The following is an 18752-nucleotide window of genomic DNA, read 5'->3' on the forward strand; positions in this document are numbered from 1 at the left end:
AAAAAAACAACAAAAAAAAACTAGTGTTTACCAGTGGAGACAGGGAAGGGTGGGAGAGGCAAAACAGGGATAGGGGATTAAGAGGCAGAAGCTAGGACATATAAGATAAATAAGCTACAGGGATATATGTATTGTACAGCCCAGGAAATATAGTCAATATTTTATAATTAGTTTTTTTGTTTTTTTGGTCTGCGCCACACGGCTTGCAGGTTCTCAGTTCCCAGAATAGGGATGTAACCCGTGCCCCCTCAAGTGGAAGCACTGCGTCCTAACCACTGGAACACCAGGGAATTCCCTATAATAACTTCAAACGGAGTATAATCCATGAACATTTTTAATCACTGAGTTGTACACCTGAGACTAATACAATGTTGTAAATCAACTATACCTCAATTAAAACAAGAAAGGGGGGAAAAGAAGTCACCCCTTCCAACCTCTCTTCCAACTCGCTTTCAAAATATATAAAACTGAATAAAATACACGTCTACCGCCAGTAAAAACCGACTCAGCCCTGCCCCACCCACCCAGGAGTAACTCCCGGCTGCTACAACTCCTAGCGGACAGGTCCAGCTTGAGTTAACAGAAGGGACCTCAGGGCCAAGGAGATGAGATGTCCCAACTCTAGCCTTATTCAATCGCAGGTGGTCCTTTTTGCCTCCCAGGAGCCCGCCCACCGCCCACTGGGCCGCAGGCCAACAGCTCCCAACAGCCCCAAGATCCGCGGCGCGACCCCCGCACCCGGCATGCAGCGGGCAGCCTTCTACGTCACGGCGGCGCCGGGCCTCCAGGGAGGCCCCTTTCCCCGCCTCCTCCTCCCGGCGCCGGCGTAGTTTTCCGGAAGCTTCGAGAAGGCGGTGGGCGGTTATCGTTAGTCCCGGGCCAGGCGGAATCCGCGTCCATCCGTCCTTCCAGAGCTCACGCAGACCCGTCCAAGCTTGCCATGCCGGAAAACATAGTCACTCGGAGCGGGCCGCCCGCCGGGGCTGCTGGCGGCCGCGGGAAGAGCGCCTATCAGGACCGCGATAAGCCGGCCCAGATCCGCTTCAGCAACATCTCCGCGGCCAAAGGTATCGCTGCCCGGCCTAAGCCGTGGCCCTCCGGGCTTAGCTGTGCATTCTCACTCCCAGTCTTGGATGGGCATGATTCGTTTTCTGTTCCTTCGGATGATCCCCTGTGGGCCTCCCATAGAATAAGCTCAGTGCAGGGATCCTCCTGTCTGTTCTCTGCCCATGATTTCCGACCCCGAGTATGGAGGCCTTTGGACTTGCCTTATTCTGCGTCTTAGACGCCCATAATTTTTCTTGCCGGGCCGTGCTGCATTCATTCATCCTATTTAAGAAAGAGGCCGCGGCCCGCATGCAGCGGTCCACTGGTAGAATGTTTGAACAATACTTTTCAGTTTTCTTGTTCTTACTAAAAAGCTTCTTTCGGTACAGCTATTGAAACGAATTCGGGTACACTCTCTGCGCCTTAGATTGGGGCGGGGCCCATTGTACTGGGATGTGGGGAACCAACCGACCCATCTTGTTTGAGAATAATTATGAGGCCGCATTGTGCTTTGATGTCCTCTCTGCACGTGCAACGAGCAAGTAGAGAACAGTTTGGCCTTTGGTGGAATTTAAGAAGTCCTGGGTTTCATTCAGTTACGTTACTTCGTGGCTTTGTGACCTTTAACCAAGGTTTCCTTACTTATAAAATCGGGGAGGGAAAGTTGCCCTTTTTTTCAGAAAGGGAGTTGTGAGGATTAAGATAAGTCGGGTTGAGGTGGAAGAGTCTGGAAGGAAAAGTGAGAACAAATGCTTAGAGATCTTGCCGTTATGTGTATTTGCTACAGTATTTCATTCGGGTTAGAGCATAAGGTGCATGAAGAAATGAGAGGTGAGGTCGGAAAGGTAAAGTCGGTCCGAATCTGGAAGGGCCTGGTGTCTTGGAAAGGGTTTTAAAACAACTCGCGCAGCTACAGATTGTTCTTCAGTGTAGTGAGATAGTACCTAACTTGGAGGGTTGCTGTGAGGATTAAATGAGAAAGCATATGAAGAGCCAGATGTATACAAAGTACAGCCTTACAAATATTTGAGGTTATTTGTCTAGGTGACTGAGGGTGTGATGCTGCTGCTGAAAGAAGCAGGTGCGCTGAAGGGAGGATGGTGGAAGAAGAAAGAATAGGTTCTCGTTTGAGCCTAAATGAGTTGAGGAGGTCAGAATGACCAGATGGGTAAATTTAGGAGTCATTTGGAAGTTCAAGAGAGAATATTTACCTGGAAATAAAAGTTGGTGGATAGTTATCTAGGGAGCATAGTTGAAACTTAGATTTATTACATTAGAAACAAGATGTTAGATAAATTCTGGGGCTGTTGGAGGGGGGTGGGCAAGAATGCTATATAATATGGTAGATTTTCAACAAACAAGGAGGATACAAGATGGGACGTTTACTTTGGTAGCTTTTGAAACATCAGTGCACAGAGAATTAAAACTGAACGAGGGAGGTATGCATATAGGAAGAAAAGGCCATCTATTTACCTATAAACATGACCCTTACATCTTAAGTGAGGAGAGCTTGTGGAACTAAGGGCCACTCGTAGTCTGTCCAAGTCAGGCAAAACCCTACAAACTGGTTGAGAAAAGGTTTTGCCAGATGCATCTTTAGCGTAATTCATGGAGCCAGTTTTTTATTTTGCTAATAACCAAAAAGTATATTAAGTACCATTGGTTGATGATATCAAAACCACACACACAAAAGTAGTAGTGGTCGTTTAGTACTATTCAGCACAAGTCATTTAACATATAATTGTGTACTACTACACAGTGTGTTAAACTTCAAACACTTTCAGAGGGGTAATCAGTCTAGAATTTTTTTTATTTTTTGCACAATGTGTCTTTCTAGAGTCTTCACATAGATGAATATAAGGGCGCATTCTTAAAATGAATTGGTCTGCTTGTAGAATTGTGGCCATGTGGGTCCGCTAAAATCACCTGAAAGGGTAAGGATGGCTGAATAATTAGGAAATGCAGCCCCAAATTATGAAATAATTAAGTAGAATATAATTCTTAAACTATACCAAATATTTTCTCTTACCCTCTTTAAGATTATGTTTTTTTTAAATTATTACTATTATTTTTTGTTTTGGATGCATTAGGTCTTCGTTGCTGTGCGCAGGCTTTTCTGGCTTTTCTCTAGTTGCAGCGAGCCGGGGCTACTCGTCATTGCATTGAGCAGGCTTCTCATTGCGGTGGCTTGTCTTTGTTGCAGAGCACAAGCTCTAGGCGCGCGGGCTTCAGTAGTTGCAGTGAGAAGGCTCTAGGGTGTGCGGGCTTCTTTACCACTGCACCACCAGGGAAGTCCAGATTATGCGTTGTTTATACAATGAAGGGGAAGCATTATGCTAGTTGTGGAGTATACAACAATAGGGCACTATCTTAGCCCTTTGTATATGGGGTGAAATGGTATATGAGAAAGGGGAAGGCAGACTTTCCTGGTGGTGCAGTGGTTAAGAATCCACCTGCCAGTGCAGGGGACATGGGTTGAATCCCTGGTCTGGGAAGATCCCACATGCTGCGGAGCAACTAAGCCTGCGTGCCACAGCTACTGAGCCCACGTACCTAGAGCCCATGCGCCGCAACAAAGAGAAGCCACCACAACAAGAAGCCCGCGCACCACAACAAAGTGTGGTGCCCGCTCGCCACAACTAGAGAACCCCACGCGCAGCGATGAAAACCCAAAGTAGCCAAAAATAAATAAAATTAAATCTTTTTTAAAAAAAGGGTGGGGAGATTTAATTGTTTGTCCTGGACCTGTCGCAGTAAAGGGGATCAAGTACATCAATTACAATTTCTCTTAGAAAATAATAAGTGGATCAATAAAATAGAAACATGCTCGTGGACAAGTAATAAGAAGAATGGAGTGGTAGACTATATGTCCAGAGATGGTTCATAACATAGTAATGATGTCTAAAGACTATGATTTTAGGGGCTTCCCTGATGGTCCAGTGGTTAAGATTCTGTGCTCCCACTGCAGGGAGCGCAGGTTCAATCCCTGCTCAGACAACTAAGATCCTGCATGCCACACGGTGTGGCCAAAATTTTTTAAATAAATAAAAATTTTTAAAAATACTATGATTTTAGATTTAGTTAAGGTTTTGAGGTTTTGTTTTTTTGTGGGGTTTTTGTTTGATTTGGTTTTGGGTTCAAAGAGGTTTTTGTTACTGTTTTTTAAACTGTGGTCCATCCATATACCAGCTTCACATTAGTAAACAAAAGTCTTTGCCCTCAGAAATTATACTATAGTTGGGAGAGACAGAGTAAACAAATAAGCAAATTATATAGTTGTCCTATTATCGCGGCTTGTTTTAAGGAATGGAGAAAATAATACAGTCCTCATTCAGAGCGCATAAGTAGGTTATACCATTTTGATACTTAAAGGAAGATTAGGTGAACCCTCAAAATTTATTTTACCACATGCAGAGTACAAGTGCTATGTATAGTGATTTTATCAACAAAAAGTGAAGCGTCGTACAATTAAAGGAGTAAAATAATTACTGTTTCCAGTAGATTATTATTAGACATTGAATTTTCTTTAGTGAACATGATGAATTGTCCACCATATTCTAATAAGTCCAAAATGATTATTTGAGGGTAAAAATGCTCTTTAAAGGGTCTTGATTTATTTTTTTTTCTGTTTACAGCCGTTGCTGATGCTATTAGAACAAGCCTTGGACCGAAAGGAATGGATAAAATGGTGAAAGGCTCAATCATTCATTACTTACTGAGTGCTGCTGTTCATACTGCAAGCGCTCTATAGAGGGTTAAGATGTGCTGTTTAAAAAGTAAAGTGTTAGAAAGGCTTTGAGAGTTCAGAAAGGGATAGATTACTTTGGGATGAATGGGACCTAACTATAATTCATATTTTATTTATGATAATGATTCTTTATAATACCGTTTCTATCCCTTTTTTGGTGTCTCAGTTCCTTCACTTTTAAGTAGGAAAAAACCCAGCTATTTCATTTGCAAAGCTGGAATATTACTGTGTATTCTTAAATCATTATACCAATGTAAGGGAAAACAATTTGAAGTTAAGCACTATGCAAACATAAGTTAACTTCTGTACAAGAAGTGTTCAAATTAGTAGAGCTTTTAGGATTTCACATCAATACTGGATGAAGAAAACAAAATTTTTGAAATATAACTTTCTTTTAAAAAAACCAAACTTTGTAGATTCAAGATGGAAAAGGTGATGTGACCATTACAAATGATGGTGCCACCATTCTGAAACAAATGCAGGTGTTACATCCAGCAGCCAGAATGGTAAGTATAATTTTTAGGTGGGGGTTTTTTAAGTGTATTGTTTGATATTTGGTAAACAGTTAAATTTTTCTTATTTGATCACATGATATTGCTTAAAACATGGTGAAAATTTTTCCTTTTATATGCTAAACAGGCATATTTTTAGGATACATTGTATGTCTAGCATTATATTCTCCATTGCAAGTTGTAATAAAACATGACTCCTTGTCTTTGTTCACAGCAGTGTGCCACACATATGAGGAAGGGAGAAAAACATGAAATTGTACAAATTATTAGTTCAATGGGTGTTAACTGAAAGAGAGCAAAATCATTTTAATTGTTTGCAAAATAAATCTTGTGTTTAAACTTGCACTGACATTTATTTTTAAAAACAGTTTCTAATTCAACTACAGATCATAATAGTGATTGCAGTGTCAAGTGAGAAGTCACCATTTCAGCAAAAACAAATTCCTTAGAAGTTCCTATCTGTTAAAAAGTCTCTTTTAATTAGTTAAAGATGACTGAAAATGAATCAGACTATGCTTCATGCAGGGTCAGTTTAGATAAACTTGGCCAGGGATTTCAAACTGACAATATTCTCTCATCTGAATGCTGCATTTCATAGCTTCTGAGTCTACAGGGTACCCATAGTTCTCTTAAGTACTGGGAAGAAAAAATTTACAACCCTCAGTCTGAACTGGAAATCATAATATCATAATATAAATCATAATATAAATCATAGTATAGCTTGTAAGTATGTAAGTAGAATTTTGCATGCCACAACTATATAGGTTGTCATTTTTAAATGAGACCAAGGTGGACAGCGAATCAGAAGTCAAGTATATTGAATCTTACAGTTTTGATAATAATCAAATTCTATATGTGAACCTCATGGTGAAGGTCATTGATGTTATATTTGAATTAGATGTTACTGGGTTCTCATAGTTCTCATTGAGCAATTTGACATGTTCTGTTCACTTAGCTGGTGGAGCTATCTAAGGCTCAGGATATAGAAGCAGGAGATGGCACGACATCAGTGGTCATTATTGCTGGCTCTCTCTTAGATTCCTGTACCAAGCTTCTTCAGAAAGGTGGGTAGAACATAGGACATGCTTTATTACTGAATAAAGGCAAAAAAATATTAAGTAATATGAGATTTACAATTTAATTTGGAGCAGAATTTTTTAAGCAGGAATTTTTAGATTAAATTTTGGTATATTTACCATATTAATTAGAAATTTTTTTCTTTTTGCTTCTGGGTTTGGTTTTGGGGGGTGTTGTTTGTTCTTATTTGTTTTTGTTTTGGCTAGGTTTCCTTTTGAATGGAACTTGATAAAATTTTCCTTTTCAAAAATGACTGGTTGGTGGTGTACTAAACTTGAGATATAAATGAGAACTGTGATTTAGGAGAAAAAGTATGGGTTCCTGCTTTGGTAAATGGTGTCTAAATGTCATAGTGACTCGCCAGTCACTTATTCTAATTATTATGTAGATTTGTAGAGTTTTGAAAAGTGAAAAATCGGTTTTAGTCTTAAATATCATAGGAGTATGTAATTGATCTATTCCAAATTAAATGGAAATTTAAAAAATATTAGACATATTAGTGGTTAAGGTTATTCAAACCATTATTATTTAAGATTAATTTAAAATTTATGACTACTTTGAAATTTTAATGAACAGAGAAATTTTAAGTCATATCAAATATGAAGTTTATTTGTTACAATTAAATAACTCACCTTTCACAAATGGCAGGGATTCATCCCACCATCATTTCTGAGTCATTCCAGAAGGCTTTGGAAAAGGGTATTGAAATCTTGACTGACATGTCTCGACCTGTGGAACTGAGTGACAGAGAAACTTTGTTAAATAGTGCAGCCACTTCATTGAACTCAAAGGTGAGACAAGCACTATGGGATCATTGTAAAATTACAGTTTAAGGTTCATTAAGAAGCACAACTGTGATTTTTATTTTTATTTATTTATTTTGCGTTGGGTTGTCATTGCTGCCTGCTGGCTTTCTCTAGTTGCGGCGAGCAGGGGCTACTCTTCATTGCAGTGCGCGGGCTTCTTATTACGGTGGCTTCTCTTGTTGAGGAGCGCGGGCTCTAGGCGCGTAGGCTTCAATAGTTGCAGCATGTGGGCTCAGTTAACCACTGCGCCACCAGGGAAGTCCCTACACTGTGATTTTTGATGCTGTACAGTTCATAAATGTTAACTCTCAAGAGTGACTAGGTAGCTAATTTGTATAACTGAATTAGTTCAAGTAAAATTTACTCCTTCAAGGCTTTCAGGTAAGTTGTAGTATCTTCATTTTACAGATGGGAAAAGAGGTCTAGTGAAGTTATATAACTTACCCAAGACCCACTAATAAGAGGTAGAGCTGTGATTTGAACCCAAGATAGGGCTGCCCATCATGGTCCATCTCTTACTAATATCTATGCTGCTTTTCTTACCAAACTTAAAGAAGTGATGTAAGTTTAAATTTCTTGGGAACTCATGTCACCTGTTTTCTGTTATGTTGTGTGTCACACCCCCACCCCATTCTTTTTCCTTTTCATCAGCATTATTTATATATTAAGTGGAAAGCTAGATAGTATTAGTGATATTAAGTAATATTATTGATAAATGTCCCCAGAACTAATATAGACAGAATATCATAGTGGTTACAAGCATTGGTCATAGAACCTAGACTGCTTGGGTTTAATGCTGGCTCCACTTAATTAAGCTGTTGCAGGTTTTTCGTGTGAAGGTTGAATGAATATATGAATGTACAGTGCTAAAACCACTGCCTGACATATAATACGTGCTCAATAAATGTTAACCATTAGCTATTTTTGTCAGCCCCTCAGTAATAGGGGTGCACATATATAACATCTGATCATAAATTCATTTTAGATAGGAAACCTCAGCAGAAAATTAACTTGTTCTTTTGGATTTCCTGTAGAATTACTAGTAATCTAGTCAGTCCTGACTACTATATTAATAAAAGAGGAACACAGGCATATGTTTTTATATGGTGACTGACAAACCTGAGTGGAAAAGACAGTTTATATGGAATGTTTTCTCATATGCTCTCCACCCCAGCCAAAAAAATGATTGAGATTACTTCTTGAATACCTTTATCATTAAAAAACTAGGACTTTTTGTGTTACGACACTGACTTTATTTTCTTTTTTAATAATTCTAGGTTGTCTCTCAATATTCAAGTCTCCTTTCTCCAATGACTGTAAATGCAGTGATGAAAGTGATTGACCCAGCCACAGCTACTAGTGTAGATCTTAGAGATGTTAAAATAGTTAAGAAACTTGGGTAAGCATCTCTAATTATAACTTTAATAAAAATTAATTTTGAAAGTAAACATAAGCTCTTGCCAAAAATAAATAAGTTAAATGAAAAGTACATAGGTGAAAGTCACATACACTTGGTTGTTTTGTTTTCATGACAACTTGTGTTAATGTGGGAATTTCAAGAATTTATTTATATTCCCTAATGATGGCAGGGCAGTGGTGTGATTGGAGAGGTTCAGGAATGGGGCACTAATAAATGTGAGTGAGGCTGAAGCACATTTTATCAGACTGATGATTTTTAATCTGTTAGCAATCTATTAAACTTGAAGACTTCCGCCCCTTCATAACTATTTCGTTTTCTTTTTTCTTAGTGGGACAATTGATGACTGTGAGTTGGTGGAAGGTCTGGTTCTTACTCAAAAGGTGGCAAATTCTGGTATAACCAGGGTTGAAAAGGCTAAGATTGGGCTTATTCAGTTCTGCTTATCTGCTCCCAAAACAGATGTAAGTAAAACCAAATGAAATGATTCCTTAGGTGTTTGACTTTTTAATAATGAAATTTTTCTTTTTATAAAAATAGAAAATGCTGATACCAGTGATAAAAAGCAAGGATCTAAAAATAATTAGTAAAATTTAGATAAAAGTAGAAAATGTTGGATGCCACACATGATAAATCTATAATCTCAGTTGGCTATTTACTGAAATTGAGCATTCACTTCACAAATGAAGACAAATAATGATAGGGATGTCTATGAAACAATAAAAATAGGTTATGTGAAAGTGATAGTATAAATGGACTTTCCAGATTCTTTCTAGCTTTCTGAGAACAGAAACCTTTACCCATCCTTCCCTAGCAGGCAGATCTTTTGTCTTTATGTTTGCACAATGGAATTTTAAAACCAGTTTATTACCCACACTCCGAAAACCACCATTTTTTATTATTCCCATATCTATCAGTCATAAGTACCATCCCCTGAAGGAGTGGTTGATCTTTGTCATCTCATTCAGGTTTGCTCTCATTTTACATTGTGTTGGCATACAAGTTTCCTGTTGAGTCGTTTGTTTCCCAGATTTTAACCCACATAAAAACGTTGTTTTGTAGGTCTTTGTATAACAGTATTTGTCCTTCGTAGTTCCTTTCAGCATACCAGTTTTTTTAACAATTCATAGAGTAAAAAGGTTGCAACTGAAATTATTGATATTTCAGTAATGCGTAAATTCATATGAAAAGAACCGACATTCACGAAATAGGATAATCATTCTTATGTTTTATGATCATCAAAAATGTACTTGTAAAAAATAAGACAGCAATTTGTATAGATGAAAGTAAAAAACCTGAGTTAAGTTTTGTGTATACTCCTTTTTCTGAATTTTTTCTGTGCGTGTCTATAATTTCTTGTATGATTTTGGTTGAATTTATACTATACATAATATTTTCATTAAAAGTCTCACTTTTTTGCTTAAGGACTCTTAAAATGCAAATTATTAATACGTTCTTTTTCTGAACAGATGGACAATCAAATAGTAGTTTCTGACTACGTCCAGATGGACCGAGTACTTCGAGAGGAGAGAGCCTATATTCTAAATTTAGTGAAGCAAATTAAGAAAACAGGATGTAACGTTCTTCTCATACAGAAGTCTATTCTAAGGTGTGGGGCTATTTATTTTGTTCACCTCTTAATGATAATTGATTTTGGATCCCTTCTAGCAATTTTTTAAGAAACATTCGAGGTGGGTAAACCACTAGAAATCTGGAATGAATCTGCATTTTAGGATATTGTTGTATTCTGGTAAATGATCTAAAGTGAGTTCTCTTCGTGTTATGATCATTTAAATGTGGGATATATTATCCTTCTAGACCAAGATCCTCACTCTCAAGTAAAAACCTAACTTTAGTCTAAAATTAATTAGCTAGCTAAAATTTTAGAGGCATTTATTTAAAGGTCCATGCAATAGCTTGCCTTGAAATTGTAGAAGTTCTTTTGGGGGGAATGCTGGATAGTCCATGGATTGGAAGAATTCTCCAAAGTTTGAACTGATCCCTTTTTTGTGTGTTTTCAGTGTTTTCTTGTAATAGGTAGACATATTCTCATGTACTATATTAATATGTTATGCCAGAAAGTATTATGGATGCTCTTGATATAGAAACCTTGATGAAGAGTTGGAATACCTGGTTCTAAATACAAGTTATGTAATAGCTAGTAACCTTGAATAAACTGTTCTCAAAGCTCAGTGTGCTTATTTGTAAAACAAGGATAGTAATATCTGCCCTTCAGTATCAAGGGTTGTCAGGAGGATCATTGCAGGTAATTTGTGTAAAAGTGTATAAATTTGTGGAGTCTTGAATTACATCATACTTAATTTCTAAATTCATAAAGCATCGATTGTTAATTATCAGTTATACTTATTTAGTATTAAGAAAAATAATTTTTATTGTGTGTTTTACAAATGGTGTCGTTGGGATATGTTTTAAATATTCATTAGAAATCTTATTTAAGAATTTTGAGGTCATAAACTTGGTAAGCTGTTTAAAGCATCTTCCTTCACAAATAATTTTTTAAATCATTGGCTATTTAAACAACAGTAAAATTACTAAAACCGTAAAAAAGGAGTTGAACAGCAAAGTTTTTTTCTAACCTAGTATTGACATAATCACTGATTTTGTATTTTAGAGATGCTCTTAGTGATCTTGCATTACATTTCCTGAACAAAATGAAGATTATGGTGGTTAAGGATATTGAAAGAGAAGATATTGAATTCATTTGTAAGGTAAAATATTCTTAGTATCTGTATGTGTGAAAATGTTCACTATTCAGACTTCTCAATTTGTGTATACCACTATTTTTCTCAGACTATTGGAACCAAACCAGTTGCTCATATTGACCAGTTCACTGCTGACATGCTGGGATCAGCTGAGTTAGCTGAGGAGGTCAGCTTAAATGGTTCTGGCAAACTGATCAAGGTAGCAATATTAAAATTAAGCTTCTATTTGCCTGTTTTTTTTATTTGTTTTAATCCTTCAAATACCTAATTAGGAGTTTGTTTACTAAAGATTACAGGCTGTGCAAGCCCTGGAAAAACAGTTACAATCGTTGTTCGTGGTTCTAACAAATTGGTGATTGAAGAAGCTGAGCGTTCCATTCATGATGCCCTATGTGTTATTCGCTGTTTAGTGAAGAAGAGGTAATAATAAATTACTGTGTAACATTTTGAACATAAAAACTTGGGTATTTTTATTATTAAGGTATAAATACTAAGTTATTACTTTTAAAAAATAGCTTTCTGTTGGATAAAATAAGCTAAAAATATATTTGTGAATTTCAGGGCTCTTATTGCAGGAGGTGGTGCTCCAGAAATAGAATTGGCCCTGCGGTTAACTGAATACTCACGAACATTGAGTGGTATGGAATCCTACTGCGTTCGTGCTTTTGCAGATGCTATGGAGGTCATTCCATCTACACTAGCTGAAAATGCTGGCCTGAATCCCATTTCTACAGTAACAGAACTAAGAAACAGGCATGCCCAAGGAGAAAAAACTACAGGCATTAATGTCCGAAAGGTAATAATTTAATCTTTAGTTACTGCAGAAAATGTTGATTATTATAAAATACTAAAAGCTTCATAATTGTCAAATGAAAGGCTTTGTAATCAAAAATAGAGTTAACCTTGGATTTAAGTATAAGACCTGCAGGTTAATTAATGTATGCCATCTAGTGAGAATGAAGATTATGCCTTAAGTGAGAAGTATTGTTCATTAAGTCTGCCATCTAATGGTTGTACAATTTTTAACAAGTTACGTAGTCTGTGCTTCAGTTTTCTTGGTTGTAAAAACAGGGACTATTAATAGTTCCCTCATAGGCCTGTGAGGATTAAATGCATTACTAATTAGAAAGTTCTTACAAAGATGCCTGGTGTGTAGTCAACCATTGCTGCTGTTGTGAGCACCAGCCTAGTGTAGTTGTATAGGGTAAACACATAGAACAATAATAATTTCCCCTTTTGTATTAATGTTTTATGTCTCCTTTTATTGAGATGACAAATAATATGTAATGGAAAAAAATTGACAATCCAAGATGATATTTTTGGAATGGTTACAGAACTCAAAGGAGGGCACTACCTGGTTAGGGAAAGTTTCATGAAGCTGCAGCCTTGGTTGGTAGGGAATGAAAAAGTTTCAGATGGGGAAGCAGTGGTTTACAGGTAAGAGGGACCAAGAAGTTACTCATTTTGTCTAGAGCAGAGGTTATATGATGGTCATACAGTGGACTTTAAGATTGGAAAGATCAGATAAAAGCTAGAATGAGGAGTCCTTTAAGTTGTTGAGACAGGCATGGGTGTTTGTGTTTTTTTGTGTTTTAATTCCAGTAGTTGGGAGCCACTAAAGTTTTTTTAACCAAGAGGCTAAGGTGCTGAAAAGAGTATTTTAAGGAGGGAAGAATGGAGATAGGTTCACCTGTTACGACCATCACCAGTAATCCTAGGTTAAAGGTGACTAGGATAGTGGCAGTAGGAATCTAAAAGTGGGAAGTGAGAATGACGTAAAAGCAGGGTGTAGAGCAGACATGTCCAAATTCAGAATTGGGAATCAGATAATTTAAAATCTTATAACTTTTTTCTTTAACTGAAATATAGTTGATTTATAATATTGTGATTCAGGTGTACAGCAAACAAATCTCATAATTTTTAATAACTATGATCATCTACGTAATTTTTGCCAGGATACTCTTTATTTTTTTATATTTTAATAAATTTTTTTTTTAAGATGTTGGGGGTAGGAGTTTATTTATTTATTTTTGCTGTGTTGGGTCTTCGTTTCTGTGCGAGGGCTTTCTCTAGTTGTGGCAAAGTGGTGACCACTCTTCATCGCGGTGCGCGGGCCTCTCACTATCGCGACCTCTCCTGTTGCGGAGCACAGGCTCCAGACACGCGTGCTCAGTAGTTGTGGTTCACGGGCCCAGTTGCTCCGCGGCATGTGGGATCCTCCCAGACCAGGGCTTGAACCCGTGTCCCCTGCATTAGCAGGCCGATTCTCAACCACTGCGCCACCAGGGAAGCCCCTATTTTTTATTTACTTATTTTTGGCTGTGTTGGGTCTTCATTGCTGCACGTGGGCTTTCTCTAGTTGTGGCGAGTGAAGGCTATTCTTTGTTGCAGTGCGCGGGCTCATTGTGGTGGCTTTTCATTGCAGAGCATGGGTTCTAGGCGCGCGGGCCTGAGCAGTTGCAGCACGTGGGCTCAGTAGTTGTGGTTCACAGGCTCTAGAGCGCAGGCTCAGTAGTTGTAGTGCACGGGCCGGCATGTGGGATCTTTCTGGACCAGGGATTGAACCCATGTTCCCTGCAATGGCAGGCAGATTCTTAACCACTGCGCCACCAGGGAAGGCCCTTTGCCAGGGTATTTTTAACTAAAAGATGCTTATAAGGAGTTGTTTTGGAGTTAGGCTTGGAATTCAATTTTTCCAAATTTTATTTGAAATACAAGCTACAGTGTAGAGAAGAGCTTAGTAGAGAGTATCTGACTCTTGACTAGACTAAGGGAAAACTAAGTTTGAGAGGCCTTGAGGTTTACTGGTAACTGTAGTTGGTGATACGGATCAGTTACAAACACTAAAAGCAACTTGTACTGGTTTGCAGGGTGGTATTTCCAACATACTGGAGGAACTGGTTGTCCAGCCTCTGCTGGTTTCAGTCAGTGCACTGACTCTAGCAACTGAAACTGTCCGGAGCATTCTGAAAATTGATGATGTGGTAAGTATATACAGGTCGTGAATTTCCCTACAAGGTCAGAAAGGCATATTTTTGAAGAGTTGGGGTTGGGGGCAGTAAACGTTGTTAGTTTGCTAGTCTGGGTGAAAACAGTTCATACTTCTAGTCTTTTTTCACCTATAAAAATAGGGAGATTTGGATAACCACCTTAAACATCTTCCATCCTTAAAATTCTGTCCTTACAGGTTTTGAAATCTAAGTTTTTCTCTTTTCAGGTAAACAGTCGGTAACATGGATAACACTGGCTGACTGGTACCATCATGGCCACTAATAGCGCAGCTGGAGTGGAAGAGCACCTTGGCATTCCTTGTTGTTTGGAAGATTGTTTCCTTTATGAATTTCTGGGCCTCGTTTTCCAGCTGGCATTTGCTTCAAATTGTATTGACACAGTTTGATGAAAACATTAAAAATATGGTTTCAAAGGGCAGATTAATTGATTGCGCTCCTGCATTACCCCCACTGCCCTGCCCTCACAACCTCTGTTACCTCTGATCCTCTTGAGAAATCTGTATAGGAAGGGAAAGAAGACTTCGCACTTACCTGTTAACTTCCTTACGGGCTTAATCCTGGGTACTTTTAAGTTTTCGGTTAGTTTTTTAACAGAAGTATTGAGAAGGAAAAATGGCCCAGTATGCTCATCACCCTGATAAATCCCTGCTTACAGTAATATATATGCTGTTTGAAAAGTTAACAATACAGAAGAAAAGTGAAAAATGAAAGTCTTTCTCGTGCCAATCCCTTTCTCCAAGAATAACCACTGTTGTGTTAATTGGGATTCCTTCTAAAAATAAAAATGTAGCAGATCTTACTTGTACAAGAAGGATTCGTAACTAGTAAGTCTTTTTCCAGTGGTTTAAAACATCTTTATTGCCTCTACCCTGATCAACAAGCATTGTCTTGCACCGTGAGTGGTGTAAAATCTAACTAGTGTCCATCCTTGCTTTAGCCACCTTCCAGTCAATTCTGCATACACTATATATATAGCTAGTGATCTTTTTAAGCTTGTCAGGCACTCCTTTATAAAAGCTTTCATGACTTCTGATTGCCTTTGGAGGAAGGCCAAACCCTTAAGGTGGACCACAAATTGGGCCTCTGTAATCTGGTATCACACTCAACCATCTTTCTTTTGTGTATTTCACAAAAGTGTTATGAAAGCAGCTGGGGGGAGCTCCTTCACATCTGGAGAAAGAACCTCAGCAGACCAGCCTGAAGCTTGGTTGTGTCTGACAACTCCGGTAGTTAATTAAAATGACTAATTTGGTAAATGGTAAATTCAGATAACTCTTTGGATAGTCTGGAATTTAATAATTCAATGATTATCATTTTAGTGGGTATTAGGAGCTTGCTGTTAAAAAAATCATAGCTACCATAAAACAACTGAATTATGTATGTACTAAATACTTTTATTTTTGGCTGTGTTGGGTCTTTGTTGCTGCACGCAGGCTTCCTCTAGTTGCAGCGAGTGGGGGCTACTCTTCGTCGTGGTGCATGGGCTTCTAATTGTGGTGGCTTCTGGTTGCGGAGCACGGGCTCTGAGAATGCGGGCTTCAGTAGTTGTGGCTCACAGGCTGTAGAATGCAAGCTCATTAGTTGTGGCGCGTGGGGTTAGTTGCTCCGCAGCATGTGGGATCTTCCCAGACCAGGGATCGAACCTGTGTCCCCTGCATTGGCAGGTGGATTCTTAACCACTGTGCCACCAGGGAAGCCCTATCCTAAATACTCTTAAGTGAAAATATTTTAACCAAAATTATTTATGTTGGAACTTTTAATTGAGTTATTCAGTATCCTTACGTGTGTCTGTGTCTTAGGGTATACCTATATATCTAAATATATGAGTAGTTTATATTTAAAGCCTTGTAAAGGGAACTCTAACGAGACAAACGTTTCCTAGTCATTTATTCTGTTAAGTTTGATATAAATTAAGCTACTAACTATTTAGGGTTTGACTCGGGTTTTACAACAGTTTATAAAATAAGTTATGTTTTAGGAAAGGGAAGCCCAAATGACAAAATTCAAAATAGTTGTTTGATACAGTTAAATAATTCTAAAGTAATGAAGGGGAAATGTATCCTGTTAAATATTTAAAAGGTATGCTTTTAACAATGAGGAAGGATGACTATCCTAATGAGGCAAAGGTTTTGCGTACTTTTTTCCTCTTGAGTGCTATTTATTCCTCACCCTCAGTTTTTCTTTTTTTTTTTTTTTTTTTTTGGCCACACACAGCAAGGCTTGCAGGATGTTAGTTCCCTGACCAGGGATTGAACCCCGGACCTAGGCAGTGAAAGCACCCAAGTTCTAACCACTGGACCACTAGGGAATTCCCACCCTCAGCTTTTCATTAAAATGAAAAAATTTTAGTACAGTGAAGTTCAAAGAATAGTATGAACACCGTATACCCTCCACCTAAATTTAACTACTTTGGCATACCATAAAGTCAGTTCTGTAACATGTATAACTAAAAATCATGGTGTGCAAAATGGTGCAATAGAAATCACAGGGCTTACAGAAATGCGGTTGAGGCGCAACCCCAAAACTTAATCAGCAACGCAAAAGGAACCTGATAAAACAGTTTTACAGATGCTAAAATGGTTAACAACTGCCTAGTATATTAAATATGCCACTTGGAAACACCTCAAGTTGTGGAAGTAGCTGTCGGAAGTAGGAGCTACTGTCATTGGAAAGTAGTAGAAGGAGGGTTATCTGAAACGTGACAAAGTTGTAATAACTGATGTGATGAATGTGGCTCATAAAAGTTAATTGATGTCTCAGTATTTTGAGGTATAAGTGTGTGGTTTTGTGTGTTATTGGGCAGTTTGATTCAGATGGATTCATTTTTCTGTCTTTGCTTTTTTAAAATTGTCATTTAATTTTTTTAAGAAGTGTTTATTTATTTAGGTTGTGCCAGTTCTTAGTCGTGGCACGTGGGATCTTTAGTTGCAGGATTGCGGCATGCATGTGGGATCTAGTTCCCCAACCAGGAATCAAACCCGAGCCCTGTGCATTGGGAGCACAGAGTTTTACCCACTGGACCACCAGGGAAGTAAGTCCCTGTGTTTGCTTTCTTATTTTGAGGAAATGACACAAATGTGAAACTGGGATTTTGCTCAGATTGTTCACTTGCTACTTAAAGATTCTCGTATTTTGACAGTTTGACTATCGTGTCTTAAGTTTGGTCCCCTTCAGTTTTCTTGAGGTTTTTAGTGGTACAGATTAATATTTCTTCCATCGGTTTTGTTGAATTGAGTTAGGGATCAAAGTTCCAAAAGACTGAGTTGACTAGAAGTTGTGGGATGAAGTACTAGAAAACAGGAAGCTTTACAGAAATAGTTCCCAGACATGTAGAGGTGTCGCCTTGAGTATTTGGCTGAGTACTTATTTCTGTGTTGGGGGTAAAACTAGAGTTCAAGGAACAACCAATGAAAAGTAGCAGACTGAAGTTTACAACAGGCTAGGAATAGTTTAAATTCTCATTAGCCAAATTGGAGAAACCTTGCAATATACAAGGACTGAATAGAGCCTTCAGAAGTGTTCTGCCTTAGTAGCGAGGCTAAATTTGCCATAGAGTAAAGATTGCTGTGGACTCTTCATAGCAAAGGATTTCTTTAAAAGATCAAACCAATCCCAAGCAACATACCTGTGCATCTGAACAAAGCTTAAAACTCTTAAAGGATACAATAATATAAAATTCACAATGTCTGGTATTAAATCAAAAATCATCAGTAATGTGAATGGATAAAGAAGATGTATATGTATACAATGGAATACTACTCAGCCATTTAAAAAGGATGAAATTTTGCCATTTGCAGCAACATGGATAGACTTGGCATTATACTAAGTGAAATAAGTCCGAAAGACAAATACTGTCTGATGTCACTTATATGTGGAATCGACAAAATACAACAAACTAGTGAGTATAACAAAAAAGAAACAGTCACAGAACAAACCAGTGGTTACCGGTGGGGAGAGAGAAGAAGGGGGGACAATAGAGAGGTAGGGGAGTAAGAGGTACAAACTATTAGGTATAAAATAAGCTACAAAGGTATATTGTATAACACGGGGAATACAGCCAATGTTTTATAATAACTATAAATGGAGTATAGCCTTTATAAAGATTTGTGAATCACTATATTGTACACATGTAACATAATATGGTATAGCGACTACATCTCAATTTTAAAAAGGGCATCAAAACGAAAAAAAATCAGTCATGCAAGTGAAAGCACAATAGAGAGTAACTCAAAGCCATATGGAGAAATATAAAGATCTCAAAGGTAGTTACATGGGCAATATAAAAGCTAGTGTTTTTGTAACAGTTTATACTTTTTGTCTTCTATATGATTTAAGAGAGTGATATATTTAAAGAAAATAATTAGTCTAGGGGCTTCCCTGGTGGCGCAGTGGTTGAGAGCCCGCCTGCTGA

At 38.0% G+C, this 18752-nt stretch overlaps 1 protein-coding gene across 1 annotated transcript; it reads left to right on the forward strand.

Annotated features, from left to right (window-relative positions):
- The first annotated feature begins 813 nt into the window (after positions 1-813).
- On the forward strand, positions 814-14759 carry CCT4 (chaperonin containing TCP1 subunit 4). The gene is made up of 14 exons (XM_030877339.3): positions 814-1067; positions 4683-4735; positions 5212-5301; positions 6263-6371; positions 7033-7175; positions 8468-8589; positions 8939-9071; positions 10077-10216; positions 11240-11336; positions 11419-11529; positions 11620-11750; positions 11892-12126; positions 14201-14314; positions 14548-14759. Exons 1-14 carry the CDS (start codon positions 941-943, stop codon positions 14560-14562), a joined length of 1620 nt encoding a protein of 539 aa, XP_030733199.1. The 5' UTR covers positions 814-940; the 3' UTR covers positions 14563-14759.
- Positions 14760-18752: the final 3993 nt, after the last annotated feature.

The sequence above is a fragment of the Globicephala melas genome, chromosome 12, assembly GCF_963455315.2.
Source record: "Globicephala melas chromosome 12, mGloMel1.2, whole genome shotgun sequence".
Classification (NCBI taxonomy): Eukaryota; Metazoa; Chordata; class Mammalia; order Artiodactyla; family Delphinidae; genus Globicephala; species Globicephala melas.